Raw genomic sequence first — 19,761 nt, forward strand, 5'->3', positions numbered from 1 at the left:
CAAGACAGGGTTTCTCTGTGTAGCTTTGGAGCCTGTCCTGGAACTCGCTTTGTGGACCAGGCTGGCCTCAAACTCACAGAAATCCGCCTGCCTCTGCCTCCTGAGTGCTGGGATTAAAGGCGTGCACCACTACGCCTGGATATACTTTTATTTTTTATTTATGAATGTGTGTATGCACATGTGTGAGGGCGCCCTCCAAGTTCAGAAGAGGACATCAAATCCCCTGAAGCTAGAGTTACAGGTGGTTGTGGTATGGATGCTGGGAATCAAACCTGGGTCCTTTGGAAGGGCAGCAAGCTGTCTGAACCACTGAGCCACCTCTCCATCCTTTGGGGTATCGTTTTTTTTTTTTTTTTTTTTTTTTTTTTTTAGGGAAAACTATCATCTTTCCATGAAAGCAGCTGAGCACAACTATCCCACTACCATCTTCTGCAAACCCTGAGTTTGTAAGAAATTAGGGCAACAGAGTCACATTATGAGTATGTACAAAACTCACACCAGAAGGTAGAATTCTAGTTTCTCTTTAATCACCGAATTTGTGTTTACAAACAACCTTAGAATTCAGGTGACTAAGGGTTTGTTGGGACAGTTCTTGCACATGAAGGACAATTACATGCTCCATTTTTTTTTTTCTGTAACTATCAAAGAGACATTGCCACAGAAACAAAAACTTAAAGCCATAGATCGCTGCACTTATATTTACAAAGAGCCACGAGCAGACATGCATTTCTCCTTCAGCCAGAGGGCTTAAATAGATGCTTGAGTTAAGGCAGTGACAATTCCAAAACACAACAGGAAATCTAAGTTAAGGCTTTATGTCTGTTCGGACACTCACATTCACGGGCACTGTAACCAAAACCACTGTTCAGCTACTGGGGTGCACTCACCCGCTGGGTGTGTTATCAGCCCATTACCGAGTTCTTTGCGTCAAGTGAATGGGATACAACAGCGGCAATATCATCAATGTATCTAATGAATCATCAGCCCCCTTAGGTTTTATTCTAAGGGTTCAGCTTTCGGCAGCACAAGCATACACCACAGAAAGCACAGGGCTTTCCAGGGTAGACTGGACGGTTCCCCAGGCTCTGCTCATCCTGGTTTGCCTGAGAGTTGGGCAACAACTACTAATCCATGATCTACTTAGTGCAGAGAGCCCGCAAGGCATGTTGGACCACGTTCTCCCCTCAAAACGCAGAAACTATTCTTGATTATTGAAGCAAATGGTCTACAGCTTTTTGTCTTTACAGAATGTATCACAACAGAATCTAGACTAGCATACTTTAGATGGATCTACTCTACAATTGCCAGTCTCAAGGTATACATAATATGCTTGCCAGACCAAAGTGCTTCCCTCAAGGAAAAGCATGTGTGTGTGTGTGTGTGTGTGTGTGTGTGTGTGTGTGAAGTGGGGAGGGGAAAGGTGGGTGAATGGAAAGACTTTGTAGGCATGCTGCGCCTATCAAGATTAGAAGTGTAAAGTACTGAAAGGGACTAGGCAGGAATGTCTTTTCCTCACCCTACTTTTCCTTTTTAATTCTTAGAAAGTTTGTGCGTACATTACGGGAAGCAGTTGGGTAGCCCCCAGGGTCTACTGTGGAACGGGAAGGATGTTTGTGGGTGTGATGATATGAAGTATGTATTTGCACACAACACCTCCAAACCCCAAAATATTTAGAAGAAATGTTTTGCTTTTGCTTGCTATGAGGTCATTGGTAGCCGGTAGCCTCCAGGTAGCGTTATGGTGGGGACAAGTCACAGGAGAGACCAAGGCATGATTCATGATTGAAAGGTTGGGGTATTTTCAGCTTCATCCCTATCTCCCAACCCAGTGGGGAAGGTGGCACTCAAGGTTAAGTTGATCATTAATGGCAATGATTTAAGCAACTCTACCCATACAACAAAGCAGCCATTAACCCCAGAAGACTGGGTTTGGAGGGTTTCTACAAGGCTAAATATATAGATTCTCAGTGGGTGCTCTACCTAGAGAGGGCATGGAAGCCCTGTGCCCCTTTATCCACCCACTCTACCCTTTGCAATAATTGTGTCCCTGAGTTCTGTAAGCCTCTCTAATAAATTAACTGAGCCCAAAGAATGGGGAGTCACAGGAACCCCAATTTATAGATAGTTAGAAGCTCTGGGGTCCTGGGCCCCAGACAGAAGTGACTATCCTCTAGCTCCTGTGTGTTCACAGCTGGCTGCCTGCTAGTGTGTGGCAATCCCACAAATTTGGTCACTGAGATCTTCTTGATCAACAATCATGAGAAGAAAGCTTTTCCATGTCGCAGGGTGAGCCCAAGATGAACAAAACAGCGGGACTCCACAGCACTGTCTCCACGGTTTGGGTGCCTTCCTCTTACTAGAAGGACTGCTAGTTACACAGAGTGCTTGCTGTTCCAGTGCTGGCCAGTGACTTCACAGACAGAAAAGGACATACAAAGCCAGCAGCAGTCACTGCTCGGGAAAGAAGGGACAGCAGTGACTGTGTAAAAACTGTCATAAAACCTAAAGACAGCTGGGGCTTCTTGGGGTTTCCAAGTCAGAAGGGAGGTGACAAGGCAAGGGGTGGCAGCGGAAGAGTCGGCAGCCACACATGGTTGTCTAACGTTGGAGGTGCCATTCAAGTGCGCCATACTTGGGTTAAAGCAGTTGCAAAGCTTGCGCCCTACTACCTGATAAGCTTGGCTTCGGCTAAATGGTTGTAAGTTTTACAGTGCGAAATGCTTTTTTTTTTTTTTTTTTTAAAGATGAAAAGAATAGCTACACAGGAGCAAACTTAGGCAACATTGAAACTTTTTAGATTAACACCTTACACTTTATAATACACTCACATTTGTACACCAATTGTGTTCACAAGTACAAAACGCCAAGAACTGCAGAGAATCTACAGAGCTGTCCCACCAACTACATCCTCAGTTGGTGCAGCGGTCCTGTCCCCGAGTTCTAAACCCACAAGGAGAGGGGAGCTGGCTGCACCTTCAGAAGCTGGAGACAGCATGCAGCTCTGAGCATGTCTGGGTTTCCACAGAGCTGAACTGGGACTCCATTGTGTTCCAGGCCAAATCGGCTAGAAGAAAGTCACCCATTGCTGTCTGAGTCTCATTGCTGGTGAAGAACAAGTTCCCCAGGGGCTCGAAGCCAGAACTCATGGTCTGTGTTTCTGTGCTGTTCAGCTGGACCTTGCTCTCCAGAGCGGGTGTGTGTCGAGCCGGGGAGGCGCCTTCAGTTTGGGTCTCTGTGTCAGAAGAGTCAGTGCTCATGGAGAAGCTGGAGTGTTTCAGGATGCTGCCCAGGGGCAGGTGAGGACTACTGTCTAAGAAGAAGTTTAAGTCTGTCTGTGTCTGTGTGTCAAACATCTCTAGGCCTAAGAAGCTTGAACTTCCCCTGAACCCATAGGGCTGTGCCGAGGGGTCTGTGAGGAAGAAGTCAGTCTGGGTCTCGATGTCCAGGGACTCCAAGGCAGGCTCAGTGCTCATGGTGCTGAGTTCACTCTCTTCAGTCTGAGTTTGGATATTTGAGGCTGAGAGGAACTCTTCAATGTCAAAATCAATCCCAGAATTCTGGGCTGAGCCTGATGGGAGCTGGGCATCAGGCCCTGGGTTCGTGTCAGACAGAAGACTCCGGTTATCCAGTGTCTGACCAGGCAGATTGCTTGACAAGATGTTTTCTAAGTCACTCAGTAAATCTATGGTTTGGGTCTGATTATCTGTCATGTTCTGTGAGGGAAGCATGCTGTTCTGGGCACTGAAGTGTAACAAGGGTGCAGACTTTTCAATGACTTGGCTTAATATCTTAGGGTCATTCTGAGGTAACAGACCATGAGTTACTGTCTCTGAAACTAAACCACCACTGATGATGCTGTCCGTGGGAACACTGTATGATGAATGGACACTTTCAAAAATGTCCCCACACAGGCCAGTGTGGCCCACCTGCACAGGGTCATCTGTGGGGTCTCGCATCCTGATGGTTTGGGTCTCTCTGGAGATCCCACCCGGCTGGAAACAGGCATCTATAAATGCATCTGTCTGAGCAGCTATGGATGAAGTGACCTTAGAGCTGGGCACCAATGTCTGGGTGTGGACACTAACAGGAAGGGACACTTGAGAATCAAATGACAGGTCAGTCTGAGAGCACGAGGACACGGAGGAATCAGGGCCAAGCCACTGAGCAGAAGGTATCAAGTTGGGGGAGGCGTAGGACAGATCCGTCTGCACGTTGGTGGAGATGCCGTTCTTCTGACATGCATTCCCTAGTTCTTGTAAAGGACTACAAGGGCTCTTCCCTAAGTTCACCGGAACACCTGTACTGATTGGCTCAACAACAGGACTGATAATTTTCGGCAGAGGCAGGCTCTCCTTCAGAGAGCAGGCCTCTGAATCCAGGCTGAGGATCAGGGTTCCTACTGACAAGGGGACTAAGTGCACAGCCCCTGCCGCAGAACCCTGATCCACACCTAACACCACAGGCTGGGCCGAGGCGTCCGCTGTAGGCACAAAGACAGGCACGGGGGAAAACTGCATGACGGGAAGTTTAAGCAGAGCCACCTTGGGCTTTGGTAAAAGCAACTTCTGGGGGCAGCGGGGAGGCGCTGCGATGTTCGGCTTCTTGGCATGAGGGCTGCAAGAGTCTTCAAACGACGCCACCAGCTTTACTGCCGATGCTTCCAGTTCATGAACATCCTGGTGAGGGGCTAGGTGGTCACTCAGTGGTTCAGTGGTTTTACTGGACAACCTCTGACTTTGTAGGTAGCTTTCCATTTTCCTTTTTTTACTAGGTGGGTCTCTGGAAACAGTGACAAAACAAAAATAAAACCAATTTTAAAATGAAACTACAAAGGTTTATTTTAAAAAAAAAATGTATGTGCACGCGTGTGTCTCTGTGTCAGTATGTGTACATGGCCACAGGGGTTGGAAGTGGGTATAGGCTCCCTTGGAGCTGGAGTTATGGGTGCTTGTGAGATGCTTGGCCTATGTCCTGGAAACCAGAATCAGGTATTCTGTAAGAGTGGAAAGCTCTCTGGATAATTGCTGAGCCATCTCTTCAGCCCCTAAAATGTAGCTTTTGTTGACGACAATACTATTATCTTCATTACTTATTAATGCCATTTCCCACAGGAAAGGTGGGATCCAGACAGTGCCGATGCATCCCTTCAGCATCCCTGAGAGTTAGAATTGCACTCAGAAACATTCTCACTCCCTCTCTCCAGCAACTCAATATAGCTCTGGCTGGCCTTAACTTGTGGGACCTCTTCTGCTTCTGCCTCCTAAAGGACTACAGGCATATGTGACATACACCCCATCCTCAACTTGGGGTTTTAAAATTCTTCTACTTTTTTATTACATGTATTTATTGTGTGTAAACACATGTGCCACAGCACATGTATTGTGTGGAATTCAGAACAACTCTCAGGAATCGGTTCTCTCTTCTACCATGTGGGTCCCGAGGATCAAACTCAGGTCATCAGGTTTATGGCAAGAACCTTTACCCTTACCCACTGAGTCGTCCCACTGGCCCCTTAACTTAGATCTTTCAAATCAGATCAAGAAACTTGTAAGTACCATACCTACAGCAGAAAGCATCACACCAAATATAAATCTGATCTTTACTAATGAAGTTTAAAGCTGGGCCTATAATTATAACTCTAGCTCCACAGGAGGCTGAGGCATGAAGTTTAAGGCCAGCCTTAGCTACAGAGTGAGTTCAGGGCCAGTGTCAAAAGGGAAGTAAAATGAGGACGGGATGTGACTTAGGGCTGTGCACTCACCCAGCATGCATGAGGCCCCGAATTCAATCCTTAGCACCATGGAATGTAAGTGAACAGACAAAATGAAACTGAGTTACAATACAACTTTTAGTGCCCAGTAATCCATTTCTCTAGAGAGAAGATGCTGAAAGCTGACATTTTCAAATGGAATAGGAAAGGAGCCTCAGGAACCATGTGCTGGAGAGCTAGCTCAGCAGTTAAGGACACTTGCTGCTTCTCCAGAGGACCTGAATTTGGTTTCCAGCACCTGCACTGGGCAGGCCACAACCACCTGTAACTCCAGCTCCAGGGAGTCCAATGTGCTCTTCTGGCCTCTTCAGCAACCTGCATACATGTGCCATTCACACACACACACTGACATACACACATACATATAAGTAAAAATAAAAATCTTTAGGAGAAATACAAAGCAAGCAGTCAGCATCCCAGGCTCCGTGCTGGGCACTGGGGTACACACCCATAACCCCAGCACCCGGGAGGCTGCAGCAGGAGGACCATCAGCCCAGCCTCAAACACAAAAATAAAAAGAGATCCTGGCCAGGGGGCTCCTCTGTTATTACCCTGCTACTCCAAAAGAACCTTTTCAAAGCCACAGGCTCTTTCCCGATGTGGCTGGCTCCCCAGGAAGCCCTCTTTCCTACCCTCACAGCTCCTCAACACCATCTCTTGGTGCTTTACCTGTGTTCTGCAGGGATCTCGTGGCCAGTTCGGTAGATGTGAGACTGCAGTGCGGTTCTGCTGGCGTAGGGACAGCCACACGTACACTGGAAGGTCTTGCCGCAGTCCTCCTCATGTCGTTTCAGGTCCCACTCGGTGCCATAGGAATTACTGCATTTACTGCATTTGTGCTTCTTTTCTGCATGCATTTTCATAAAGTGCTGCAAAAAACACAGTTGGGATTAAGACAAGAAGACAGCATCTCATTAAGATCCACCCACACACCCAACTTCCCAGCGATCACCAGGTACAGCATTTGCAAGCAGACAAACTTCAGTTTAACATATGTTTCTCCTTATGCAGAGTGGGCAGGCTGCCTTGGAACCAATCCGTGTATTCAGACTCTCAACTACACATTAGGTGCTGTGGGCCAAGAATATAGTGTGCTGGCTAGATTTATGTCAACTTGACACAAGCTAGAGTTACCCTAAAGGACGGAGCCTCAGTTGAAAAAAATGCCTCCATAAGCTCTGGCTGTAGGGCATTTTCTTAATTAGTGATTGATAGAGGAGGGCCCAGCCTATGGTGGGTGCTGCCATCTGTGGGCTGGTGGTCCTGGGTTCTATAAGACACGGGACCAGGCTGAGCAGATCATGATGAGTAAGCCAATAAGCAGCACCCTCCCTGGTCTCTGCATGGGCTCCTGCCTCCAGGCTCTCACCCTGTTTGGAGTTTCTGATCTGCTTCCTTCAATGATGGACTATGATGTGGAAGTGTAAGCCAAATAAACCCTTTCCTCCCCAACTTGCTTTTTTGGTCATGGTGTGTCATCGCAGTAATAGCAACCTTAACTAAGACATACAGTCTCTGCGATGCCCTTCTCAAGACCCTACAGCAGAACTTTAGGAATCATTTCACTTTTGTTTTTCAAATGTTATTTTTATGTATGTGTGTCTGTGCATGCATGTGAACATGAGTATAGTGTCTGTGGGGCCAGAAGAGAGATCAGATTTCCATGGAGTTACAGAGGCTCTGAGCCACTTGACATGGATGCTGGGAATAGAGCTTAGGTCCTCCCGAGAGTCATGTGTGCTTTCAGCCACTGGACCTTTTCTCCAGCCCTGAGGATCAATCTCTTCAGTCTTGAACCTCTGTGTCCCCAGTAGAGGATCCCTCCCTCCTCACGAGACAGCCTGGTTATGGCTGCTCAGCAGGTAGAGAACAGATGAGTTTCCCCCATCTGTGTGTCATTGTGCTGCTCTGGGTGAGAATGGCCCCAGAGGCTCGGATGTTTGGATACTCGGTCCCCCGTTGACTGGTGGCACTGTCTGGGTAGATTCAGGAGGTGTGGTCTTGTTGGAGGAAGTATGGCCCTGGGGATGGGCTTGGGGGTTTCACAGCCACATGCCTCCCTAGTTTGCTCCCTCTGCATCCTGCTTGCAGTTTAAGATGGGAACACTCAGCTTTTGCTGTGGCCACCGTGTCTGCCTGCTGCCCCACTTCCCTGCCATGATGGACTCTCATCCCTCTGGAACCGTAAGCCAAATAAACACTTCCTTCTATAAGGTGCCTTAGTCATGGGGTTTTTATTTATTTACTTTAAAAAAAATTTTTTTTTTTTTAAATGTGCATGTATGTGCCACATGTGTGCAGTTCCTACAGAGGCCAGAAGAGTGTTGGGTTTTCTGGAACTGCAGCTACAGACATTTTTAAATGGCCAGGTGGCTGCTGGAAATCGAACCTGGAAGAGCATCCAACGCTCTTAACCACTAGGCCACCTCTCCAACCTGGCCCTGGAGTTTACTGCAGCAACAGAAAAGTAATTAACACGTCCGCTTTGAAAAAGGTACAGTAGTGACATACCTGTTTAACCAGAGAGAACTGAGAAAATGGTCTGTCAGGGCCTCTAGGACATCCTTTGATTGGACAACAGTAGAATTTTGGGACAGTTTTCAAATCTTTTCTTATTGTTGGATTTACTATGCCGTCCTGCAGAAGTAAAATCCAGCAATTATCATTATTGATTGATTGATTCATTCATTCATTCAAGACAGGGTCTCTCTATGTAGTCCTATCTAGCCTGGAACTCTCTATGTAGACCAGGCTGGCCTCAAAATCAGAGTTCTGCCGTCTCTGCCTCTGGAGTGCTGGAATTAAGGGGTGCTCCACACCTGGCTCGGCAATCGTCTCCCAAAGCCCATCACAACAGGCTGGTGGTAGAAGTATCGGAAGTAGGCATCCACCTGCCCTCCCGGCCAGCATGTCTGCAAGTAGAACCGCTCCCCAGCCCCCAGGCTTGTCCTTGCTCCTGTTTCTAATCCTCACCCACATTCTTAGTTTGAGCCCCTGAGAAAACCTCCTGTGAATAGGACCTGGGCCTCATTGGGAGCACTGTGGCTTTCCATTTTTCAGGATGGGTGTCTGAGTCCTCACACACGAAGGTGCTCATGCATCCTGTGCAAGTGTATAGAGGTCAGAGGTCAACATTAGGCAGCTTCCTAGATCAGTCTCCATTTTATTTACTTTTAGAAATTATGTTTATATACTTAGTATGTGCATGCATGTGCCACAGCACACATGTAGAAGTCAGAGGACAACTTGAAAGAGTCTATCATTCTATCATATGGGCCCAGGGGGTTACCCTTAGGTCATTAGGCTTGGCAGGCAGCACCCTGACCTGGTGGGCTGTCTCACTGGCCCTCTATCCTATTTTTTTGAGATAATAGTCCCTCACTGTGATGGCTGTTCTTGGTTGTCAACTTGACTACATCTAGAATGAACTATAGTCCAGAAATGGAGGGCACACCTGTGAGAGATCTTTTGATTGGTCATCAACTCCACTGGGCTCCAGGGATCTTCCTGTCTACCTTTCCAGTGTTAATGTAGGCATGGCCTCCAAACTTGGGTCCCATGCTTGCATCACATGTACTTTATAAACGAAGTCACCTCCCCAATTCTGGTGTTGTGTGTGCCTGGTACCCACCAAGGCCAGAAGAGGGCACCAGATCTTATAAGCTGCCATGAGGGTGCTGGGAATTTAACGCAGGTCCTTTGGAAAAGCAGCCAGTACTCTTAACCACTGAGCCACCTCCCCAGTTCTGGTAAGTTTTTGTGTAGCACAAATTGTTAGGTCTTATCAATAAAAACAAACCCAGGAGCCAGATACTGGGGTGAACGCTGAAAGATCAGAGAAACAGAACAAGCCACAGCTAACCTCAATTCGATAACGTCTCAGCTGATCCTGTTTCCTCAAATTGAAAGCCTCTGAGTCCTCATCCGCATAGATCTCAGCCGAACTGCTGCCGAAAGCCTAAAGGCTTCAAAAGCCCTAGTTCCTGGTTTTCACGACTTACATACCTTTCTGTTTCCTGCCATCACTTCCTGGGATTAAAGGCATGAGTCTTTCCTAAGCAAGATATGAGATCTCAAGTCCTGGGATTAAAGGTGTGTGTCACCATGCCTGGTTGTTTCCAGTGTGGCTTTGAACTCGCAGAGATCCAGATGGATCTGTCTCCAGAATGCTAGGATTAAAGGTGTGTGTGCCACCATTTTCTGGCCTCTCTGTCTATCTGGTGGCTGTTCTGCTCTCTGACCCCAGATAAGTTTATTAGGGTGCACAATATATTGGGGGACACAATATCACCACATTTCCCCTTTTTTTCTAAATAATAAAGGAAGCTTATAACTAATATAAGATAAAGTATATACAGTAAGTATATACAATATATACAGTCAAGAATTACATTAACAATGTCTAGTCCATTAACATTTTTGCTACATGTAATTCATTTTTTCCTAACCCAATATTCTCCCATCTCCAGTTCCTCCTCCCGAACTTCCCTTTACAAGTCTTCACTAAGTAGTCCAGGCTGGCCTTGAATTTGTTCTCAGTCTCAGAAGTAGCCTGGAATGTTTGTGTCATCATGCCTAGCTTTTGAAATGTTTTATTTTATTTATTTTTTATTCTGGGCCAGTGAGATGGCTCCATGGGTAAAGACACTTGTTACATAAGCCTGATGACCTGAGTCCAATCCCTGGAACCAGACAGGAGTGAACCATTTCCTGAAAGTTGTCCTCTGACATCCATACATGAGCCATCCCCTCAATAATAATAACAATTTTAAAAAATGTATTTTAAGAGACATGGTTTTTAATACGTTGCTCAGGATTGCTGAGGTTCAAGTAAGCCTCCCTCTGCAGTCTCTAGAGTAGACAGGTCTATACTTATACATACTACCACACCAGGCTATAAGTGATGTCAACCGGAAATTTAAAAAATCTAAATGCATATGTATGTCCTATGTGTGGAGGCTGGAGAACACCTTGGGTAATACTCTCAGGAATGGTGACCAGTCTTTTTAGAGGCACATGGTCCTGGGATACATCCTTCTCTCTGTCTGTTGTGCACTCAGGGTGTGAGACATTACTAGTTACCTGGCCCAAGTCCTCCCATGGTTCGTCCTTTTTTTAAAACTTTCTTTTATTTATTCTTTGTGTATTTCACATCATGCATCTCAGTCCCATTCATTTCCCGCCCCTGCATTTTTGCCCTCTGTCCTAGCAACCTCCCCTCCAAAATAAAATAAAATTTAATAGAAAAAAGAAAAAGGGGCTGGAGAGATGGCTCAGCGGTTAAGAGCACTGGCTGCTCTTCCAGAGGATCTGAGTTCAATTCCCAGAAACCACATGGTGGCTCACAACCATCTGTAATGAGGTCTGGTGCCCTCTTCTGGCCCGCAGTCATATATGCTGTATACATAAATAAATCTAAAAAAAGAAAAAGAAAAAAAAAAAAAAGGAAAATCTAGTCATGGAAGCTGTAGTGTGACACAGTGAGTCACGCAGTAAACCCTTTTATCCATGTATTTGTACTTGTAAGTGTTCACTGCAGTCATTGGTCTGTTTCAAGGCCTCTGGTTCCTGCTACACTATCAATGCTGGGCCCTCACTGGAACCCCCTCTTGGTTATCCTGTTGCCCTGTGTCGTAGAAATCCCGCAGCTTAGGGACTGCAGGACCAGCCCCCTACGTGCTCCAGCAGATCATAGATGTTCCCCTGGTTCTGAAGAGGAACATGGGACTTTGATGACGGCCCACTCACTGAGAGGGAAAGAAGCCTCGTTTTGTTCAAACTCTATCACTTGCCTCTGTTCATTTTGGATGTAGTCATCCCTCCAGGTTTTCAGTGCTGGCCTACTCCATCAGGACCATGCCATGGCACTGTCTAGAGCAGTGGTTCTCAACCTTCCTGATGCTGCAACCCTTTAATACACTTCCTCATGTTGTGGTGACCCCAACCATAAAATTATTTTTGTTGCTACTTCCAACTATAATTTTGTTACCATTATAAATCATGATGTAAATATCTGATATGCAGGGTTGAGACTCACAGGTTGAGAACCACTTAACTAGACTCATGCTCATTTGGATATTTAAGTGGTCTCCCCCCAAAATTCTCCATTCTCTTCGGTTTCCAGTGAAAGTATTTATCTATCACTATTTAACTGAAGTATGTAATTCCAACTCCTCCTGATCTAAGTTGCCACTACAATCGTCTTTTTCTGTTCTTTCTTCATGCACTGCCCCAATCACCTTTAAGGATTTCACAGCTTTTACTTTACTCATTTTGCCTGTATAATCATCATTTGTAAGAATATTTTTATTTATGTGTATGTGTTATGTGTACACGTGTGCAGTGCCTACTGAGGCCAGAAGAGGGCATCGGAGTCCCTGGAGCTGGAGTTGCAGGTGGCTGTGAATGAACTGATGTGGGAGTTAGTAACTGAGCTCCGGTTCTCTGCAAGAGCAGAAAGCTCTCTTAATCACTGGGCCTTCTCTCTAGCTTCAATCTTTATCTTTTTTGTTGTTGTTGTATTGTTTTGTGAGGCTAACCGAGCCACTCCCCAAACCTTTGCTTTTGTGTTTTGCCAAAAGACTTACCATCAATAAACTAAACTGGCGTCTTAGTTCCCTTGTGAATTCAGTTTCTGCTGAACATTGGCACCTGCTGGGTGACGACAACCGACAATGTCCCTCAGCACCAACCTCATTTCCTTGACCAATTTATCAGCTTTTTAAAAAGGTTTATTTATTTTATGTGCATTGGTGTTTTTTTCTGCATGTATGTCTGTGTGGGGATGTTGGATCCTCTGGAACTGGAGTTAGACACAATTGTGAGCTGCCATGTGGGTGCTGGGAATTGAACCTGGGTCCTTTGGAAGAGCAGCCCAGTGAGTGCTCTTAACCACTGAACCATCTCTCCAGCCCCATCAGTTTTTTTGAAACATAATTTCTTAATTAATTCTTTGGGAATTTCACATCACGCACCCCAATCCCACTCATTTCCCAGTCCTTCTGCCCTCCACTCCTGTAACCTCCCCTCCCAAAAAGATAAAAATTAAGATTAAAAAAAAAAAAACAAAAAACAAAAAAAAACTCGCCGACCCCTCTGGGCAACAACCTGCTCCTCTATCAATCAATCACAGTCTTCTCTCACCCCAGTCAGTCACAGCTGTCACTGGACTTGCCCCACTCTGCCCCCGTCTCTCCATCACACACTTGTTTGTCATAGTGGCACTGGGTGCTGTGGTGTGTCACACAGTATACACTTTTGTCCCAATGGCTTTCACTGCAATGAGTTGCTGGTCTGGTTCAGGGCCTCTAGCTTCAGCTACACTAGCCATACTGGGCCTCTTGGATATCCTGCTGTTGCCCAGGGTCATGGAGATCCTGTGGCTTCGGTTCTGCAGGACCAGCCCCTTCATGTGCTCCAGCAGCCCATTGATGGGAGTTGGGGTGGGCCAACTCAGGGCCCTGGATCTGGGCCTGGGTGGTGGTTGAGCTGGTCAGCTTAGGTCTCTGCTGTCCCCACCCCCGCTGGCACAGCAGCAGTCAAAGGATGGGGCCAGCTCTCCCACCTCTCCACCTCATACTCCACCTTTCCTGTCTCTCCATCACATATTCGCTCTTCATAGCAGCCCCATGGCGGGGGTGGGCGCTTGGATAGATTCCTGCTGCACCCCCAGTTATGTTTTTTAATAGAAAACTTTTGTGTGGGGTGTGGTGGTGCACAAGCCTTTAATCTCAGCACTCAGGGGGCTGAAGCAGGCAGATCTCTATGAGTTCGAGGCCAGCTTGGTCTACAGAGTGAGTTCCAGGACAGCCAGGGCTACACAGAGAAACCCTATCTCAACAGAGACAGATAGAGAGAAAATGTTTGAATTGACTCATACTTTTCCCATCTAGTATTATTAGAGAAAAAGGATATGTGTGTGTTCAACTGAAAGATGCTTCCCAACTCCTTATCTCACATGTCCACGATGGAGTTCCTTCCAGCCAATTCATACTCAGAGCTGTCTCCATCATCAGATTCTAAGCTCTTAAATTGCCCCAAATATGGCATCCTGCATATTTTGCCAGATATATATTTTGTATGAAAAATTTATTCTGAAATACTGTGTGTGTATGCATGAGTTTTTGCATACCACAAACATGGCCTGTGGAGGGCAGAAGAGGGCATCAGATTATCTGGAATCTGTGTTACATGTGACTGTGAGCATCTATGGGGGTGCTAGGAACCAAACCTGGTCTGCTTTAAAAGCAGCATTCGGGGTTGGGGATTTAGCTCAGTGGTATGCAAGGCCCTGGGTTTGGTCCTCAGCTGGGGGTGGGGGGTAGCAGAACTCACTCTTAACCATTGAGCTATCTCTTTAATTAATATTTTTAAAATAATTTTAAAACATTTTTAGCCTCCAGAGTAATTTTTTTGTTTTTTGTTTTGTTTTGTTTTGTTTTTTGAGACAGGGTTTATCTGTGTCTCTGGTTGTCCTGGAACTCACTCTGTAGACCAGGCTGGCCTCGAACTCATAGATACTGAGTGCTGGAATTAGAGGTGTGCGTCACCACTGCCCAGCTCAGATTAGTATTTTTAAAACTTACCTTCAGTCATGCCATTGCCTCATTCAGATCATTTTCACCAGCTTCCGGTGCACCCCACGTCCAGACCTCAGCAGCCTGGACACTCAAAGTCCCCACCCTTCCTTGTACTGTTGTTACACCTAATGGAACTCAGACTGAAATATCCTTCACAAAGTGCTTGGGACTAGAACTGACCTGAGACTCAAATGTCTGCACAGACTTCCCTTGCTGAGCTAAAAACCCCCAAATGCTCCCAAATCTGAAGGTTTCGAGCTTCGTGCTCCAAGAGTTCTGGATTTGGAGGCATTTAAGATGCTCAGCCTGTAATTTTAATTTCCCAACCTCTTCATTTGTGTTACCTGGTGGCTCCAGGATTATTCAGAACCAGTAAATGTTCAATACGAGCTTGTATATTGTTCACCTGGCCTGCCTGAGCCAGAACTGTACTTTATGTGGAGATGAGACCTCAACACTTGTGCAAGTGGATGCTAAAACCCCTGCCCACAGCAACCACCCACCGTCACACATATCCCCACCTTCAGGGGGCCAACTCCTTCATCACAGATCATTACAGAGACCCACAGGGCTTTGGGATTTCTTTCTACTTGCATTGTGAGACAGTGAGTTCAAAGTCGGCTAGGGAGAGGAGACACGATGCTACACCACACCAGGAATCACAGCGGGAAAGCAGTTACCTGCAGTCTCTACAGTCACAAACACTTGCCAGTTTGGGCCTACGTCTTGTGTGTACGATTAAAGATGGTCCACACTCTACCGCTACATGTTTACCCTCCTGCCTTGCTGCTGGCTCCATGCTCTGTTTTCTTCTTGGAGGGTGCTCTACTCCAACAAAACACTCCTTTCTCAGATAGAAACGTGGGAATACTTTATTTAAGTGACATTAATATTAAACAAGTAAATAATTAAATTTAATAAACAGTTACATTTAAATAATAGCAATAATTGTATATTCTAAAGATTTACAAAAGAAAAAGACAATTCCAAACAGGATGGTGGGGGCCAAGAAGTGAAGCCCCAGGTTCCATCTTCAGCACCACAGAACAAAACCCCCAAAAAACAGGGTTGGGAGAAAACCACACAAATGAAAGGAGGAGGGGCTGGAGAGATGGTGCCATGGTTAAGAGCACTGCTGCTCTTGCAGAGCTCGGTTCCCAGCACCCACAGCTCACAGCAAGCGGCAGCTCATAACCACCTGTAACAAGCACCTGGGGCCCCCTCCAGCTCCAGGGGACCCAGTGCCGGGTTCTGGCCTCTATAAGCACCCACACTTTTGACACACACACACACACACACACACTTTAAACAACAGAAAAAGGAGGGTAAGGAAGGACGTGGCTGAAGAGGAGAGGCAAGGAAGGAGAAGACCATAAAGATGGCGGCAGAAACTGCCTAGCACCTCACCCCCCTTACAGAAAGCACCCAAGGAGCCCAGTCCACTTTTTTTTTTAACCTATTCTAAACTGACAGTCAGTAGATCTTCACACACTATGGTTTACAGAGCAACCTGCCACGGCCTTTCTTTCCTCTCTGAAATAACTTCCCAGGAAATTGCTGAAAACATACCCTTGGATGGAGCGGAATGCAGAACCCGCTAAGCCAGGCTTTAAAACATGAATGCTGCTTGGTGACAGGCTTCGTGAGTGCCCACCTGCCCCTGCCCTGCTTTCACAGGCTTCTCCAGCAGTCAGGCAGAGTCTGCTTCCTCCCACTCTTCCTCTGGATCATTTTAGCTCTCACTCCAAAGCATCACTGCTCCCTTTCTCGGCCGAGCCCACTCCAGGCACAGCTGGCTGGTGACACGTCCAGATTTTCTTTCAGGGCGTGGAATACAGACATTTATTTTGAGAACCCACATAAAACCAAAGGTGGCTTCCAGCTCCTCCACCTCACTCGGCTTCCTTCAGAAGCTTAGGTATTCGGCTGGGGGTGGACTAGAATAAAATAACCATACAACTAATGGAGAGGGAATAAAGACTATCATGGCTGGAAAAATAGAATAACAAGAAAAGAAATCAGAACCACACAAGTAGCTGTAGCCAAGACAATGAAAATTTCCACTGAGCTGAAGACAGTCAACCAATATGGGGGCTGGAGAAATGGCAAAAGGGGCTGAGACTGTGTACTGTTCTTGTAGGGGACCCAAATTCAGTTCCCAGCACTCCTGTCAGCCAAGGTGGCTCACAACCACCTCTAACTCTAGCTCCACGGGAGTCAATGCTCTCTCTGGACTCCAAGGGCACCTATATTTGTGTGCATATATCAACAGACACATAATTAAAAAAAAATTCAGCCAATCAGGCAGTCTCAAAGTAGCTTTTGAGCAGGAAGGGGGTGCACATACCTGACTGATCAACCAATCTCCCCAAAACACATTTGTTCCCATGCTACACTCTTCTCTTCCCTAATAATACTTTGAGAATAACATACATCAAGAAGTGAACTGGCCAGGCAGTGGTGGTGGCACACGCCTTTGATCCCAGCACTCGGGAGGCAGAGGCAGAAGGAAGGATCTCTGTGGGTTCAAGGCCAGCCTGGTCTACAGAGCGAGATCCAGGACAGGCTCCAAAAGCTACACAGAGAAAAGAAACCTTGTCCAAACAACAACAACAACAACAACAACAACAACAACAAAGAATTGAACTGAAGAGCCTCTGGGTAGTAGCCAGCCTGAGGGTACACATAGTTGCTACCTGACGCCTTACCACATAGGTATGGCTACATCACACAAGCCTCTTCATTAGAAAAAAAATGGACTTCCTTTCCATCAGACCACAGATGCCCAGGGGCTGTGGGTCCTGAGGTTACTTGGGCAGAGGTTACAGAGAAGTGAGCTGCCTGACAGAGAAACAGCAGCCACAGTTCTGAGGCAGTTTAGATACTGCTGAACAGTCCACCTTTCTGTTGCTCAGTATCTGGCTCTGGAAGGGACCGGCCTGTTTACTGCTATCTCCAGATGAGAGAATCTGAAAAATGAATGACGATTCTGGAAAACATGACTTCACACAGGCTCTAGGCAAAAGAGGACACCAGTACTCTGACATGCTCAGATCCGAGGAAGGATCTGACTGCTGACATTCCCATTTGCTAGACCAGGGCATGGTGGTGCATGCTGTAGTCCCAGTAGCAGCAGGGACATTCCCAGCAAGTGTACAGTTACCCTGGTCTACACAGTAAGACCCTGCCTCAGAACCGAACCAAATGAAACCAAACCTGTATTGGCTCAGACAGGTTCCTCTGGCCACATGTTATGTGTATTCCTGAACTTTGGGCACTTAAAAAACATAATCAAAGAGAATCTACTGTACATCATTAAACTAGTTCTCCACAGTCAGGGCATCTTAGTGCTTCCAAGGCATAACAAAGATTTGAGGGTACAGAGCTCCTAACAGAGAAAAGAACAAGTGACTTGCTAAGAAATGTTGGCTAGAGTCACAGCAGCCAAGACTGAGGAAGCCTTTGGTCAGATTAGTGGCTTCTGATAAGAAATGTACCACACCTGGGGCTGGGGATGCAGCTCAGGAGAGTGCTCCCCTAGCATTCAGGAAGTCCTGGGTTTGAACCCCACATTGAATAAAACTGGGAATGACGGTCCATGCCTGCAATCTCAGCATTTGAGAGGTGGAGGCAGGAGGATTAAAAGTGCAAGGTTATCCTTAGCTACATAGTGAGTCTGAGGATAGCCTGGACCACACAAGACATGAAGGAACCTATCAGCAAGGGGACAATACTAAAGGCAGGTTATGGTTGTTGAACGCAAGTTACCAGGAACTCGGGGAGTAGGTTGTAGAATTCTTACACACTCACTTTTCGCCTAAACTGTGGTAGGAAAAAAGGGAGGGTTTCATTAACATTTAGGATGAAAGAGAAAACTGCAGATCGAAGCCCATGGTGAGTTGTACTTTTGTGCTGGAAGGAGGCCCAAACGTTTGCACAGAACTTCCTCAGCATGCCCCTGCTGACATTTCCTGACTGACCTTTCTATGAGATCACTGTTGCCTCTTGTGTGCAGCTGCTAAGGCGGGTCACCCCTCAAGTACATACTTATTTGCCCTATCACAGACTGAAACTCAGAGTTGCTGCTGGTCAGTTCTCATGGGAAGTGCCGAAGGTGGATTTACCTGAAGGTCAGACAGAGCCTGCAACCCTCTGATCCGACCCTCAAATCCGACTCGGGGAACATGCACAAATCTGCAACTGCGGGCATAGAGACCTATCTGACGGTGGAAGGAAGCTTCCTTTTGTAAAAGCTGTTGTGACTTTACAGGTCTGGGGTGGGGTCTCAGCATCTGATTTTTACCAAGCTTCCAGAATATACTATAGGTTTGAAAGTCACTGTCTCCTTTTACGTAACGCGGGGCGGTCTTGCTCAGAGGACTGTCGTGTTATCTATCGGTGGATCTCCTCCTTAACAATCCACAGAGGAGCCTCCCCTCCCGTCTCATTCCTGTGCAGAGTTGATCTTAGCAACCCTGTGAAACTTGTAGCTCAAGTGCCCAGAGCTCAACCCGCAGCCGCTTTTGAATGACCGGGTAGGACCCACCGGCGGCTTCGTGGGAGGAGTAGAAAGCGCGTGGGGTTGCACTCGGGTGCCTTGGTGGCATCACCTGTCGCTCATCCAAGGAACCCAGGTAACCGGCAGCTCGCCGAGGTGCTGTGGGCACGCCGCCGGGAAGCGGCTGGCCCGGTGCGTGTGCGCGCCCCGCGCTCTCGCGCTCCCTCCGTGCACGGTCGAGCGCAGGTGGCCGGGCACCGCGCACACCCCGCACGCCCCGCGCCCCCGCCGCGGCCCGCTCACCTGCAGTCGGTGACTCTTGACTAGGTGCATGTTGAGCGCAGGACTGTTAGGCAGGATTTTGCCGCAGCCACGCACAGTGCACAGAATATTGGTGCGTACAGCCCGGGACAGCTCGCTCACAGACGGCTGGATCAGCTCCCGGGCCGGTGGCACCGGGGCCGCGGCCCGAGCCCTTGCCGGTCGCGGTCGGCTTCCTTGAAGCCGCGACTCCGACGGCCTCCACGGGCCTGAGGCGGCGGCGGCTCCCCGCGTGCTCGCCGGCATGGCCGGGACACCCGGGGCCGGAGCCGCGGACCCAGGCGCCGCCGCCTCCGTGGCCGCCATGGTTCCCGCACGGCCGCCAGGCCCCTCTCTCAGTGCCCGCCCCCGCCGCAGCCACTTCCGGCAGGGGGCGGGGCCGCCGGGCTCATTAGCATCCGGCCGGGCGGCCGCTGGAGCGCCCCCAGCCGGCCGCGGCGAGCGCGTATCGGAGGCGCATCCATCAGCGGAGCCAACTGCTGGGAGAACAGGTGAACTGGATCGGTTCCATGGACCCAGCCGTTCTTCTTCCTAGGGACCTGAGCTCAGGTATTAGCTGCACAGAAGAAAGAGGGATGTTTTTAATTTTAGTT

General features: G+C 47.6%; 1 protein-coding gene across 1 annotated transcript; it reads right to left on the reverse strand.

Moving 5' to 3' along the window:
* Nucleotides 1–505: 505 nt before the first annotated feature.
* On the reverse strand, nucleotides 506–19,474 carry Atmin (ATM interactor). The gene is made up of 4 exons (XM_059263948.1): nucleotides 19,151–19,474; nucleotides 8,282–8,407; nucleotides 6,440–6,639; nucleotides 506–4,779 (listed from the first exon to the last, which is right to left on the reverse strand). Exons 1-4 carry the CDS (start codon nucleotides 19,472–19,474, stop codon nucleotides 2,976–2,978), a joined length of 2,454 nt encoding a protein of 817 aa, XP_059119931.1. The 3' UTR covers nucleotides 506–2,975.
* Between the last annotated feature and the right edge of the window lie 287 nt (nucleotides 19,475–19,761).

The sequence above is a fragment of the Peromyscus eremicus genome, chromosome 5, assembly GCF_949786415.1.
Source record: "Peromyscus eremicus chromosome 5, PerEre_H2_v1, whole genome shotgun sequence".
NCBI lineage: Eukaryota > Metazoa > Chordata > Mammalia > Rodentia > Cricetidae > Peromyscus > Peromyscus eremicus.

What these genes read in the sequence shown, in the direction of transcription:
- Atmin (XM_059263948.1), bottom strand. Translation starts at nt 19,474, where the DNA reads ATGGCGGCCACGGAGGCGGCGGCGCCTGGGTCCGCGGCTCCGGCCCCG. An exon ending in TCAAGAGTCACCGACTGCAG is followed by an intron (nt 8,408 to 19,150) that starts GTGAGCGGGCCG and finishes TTACTTCTGCAG; the next exon opens with GACGGCATAGTAAATCCAAC. An exon ending in GAGATCCCTGCAGAACACAG is followed by an intron (nt 4,780 to 6,439) that starts GTAAAGCACCAA and finishes CACTGTTTCCAG; the next exon opens with AGACCCACCTAGTAAAAAAA.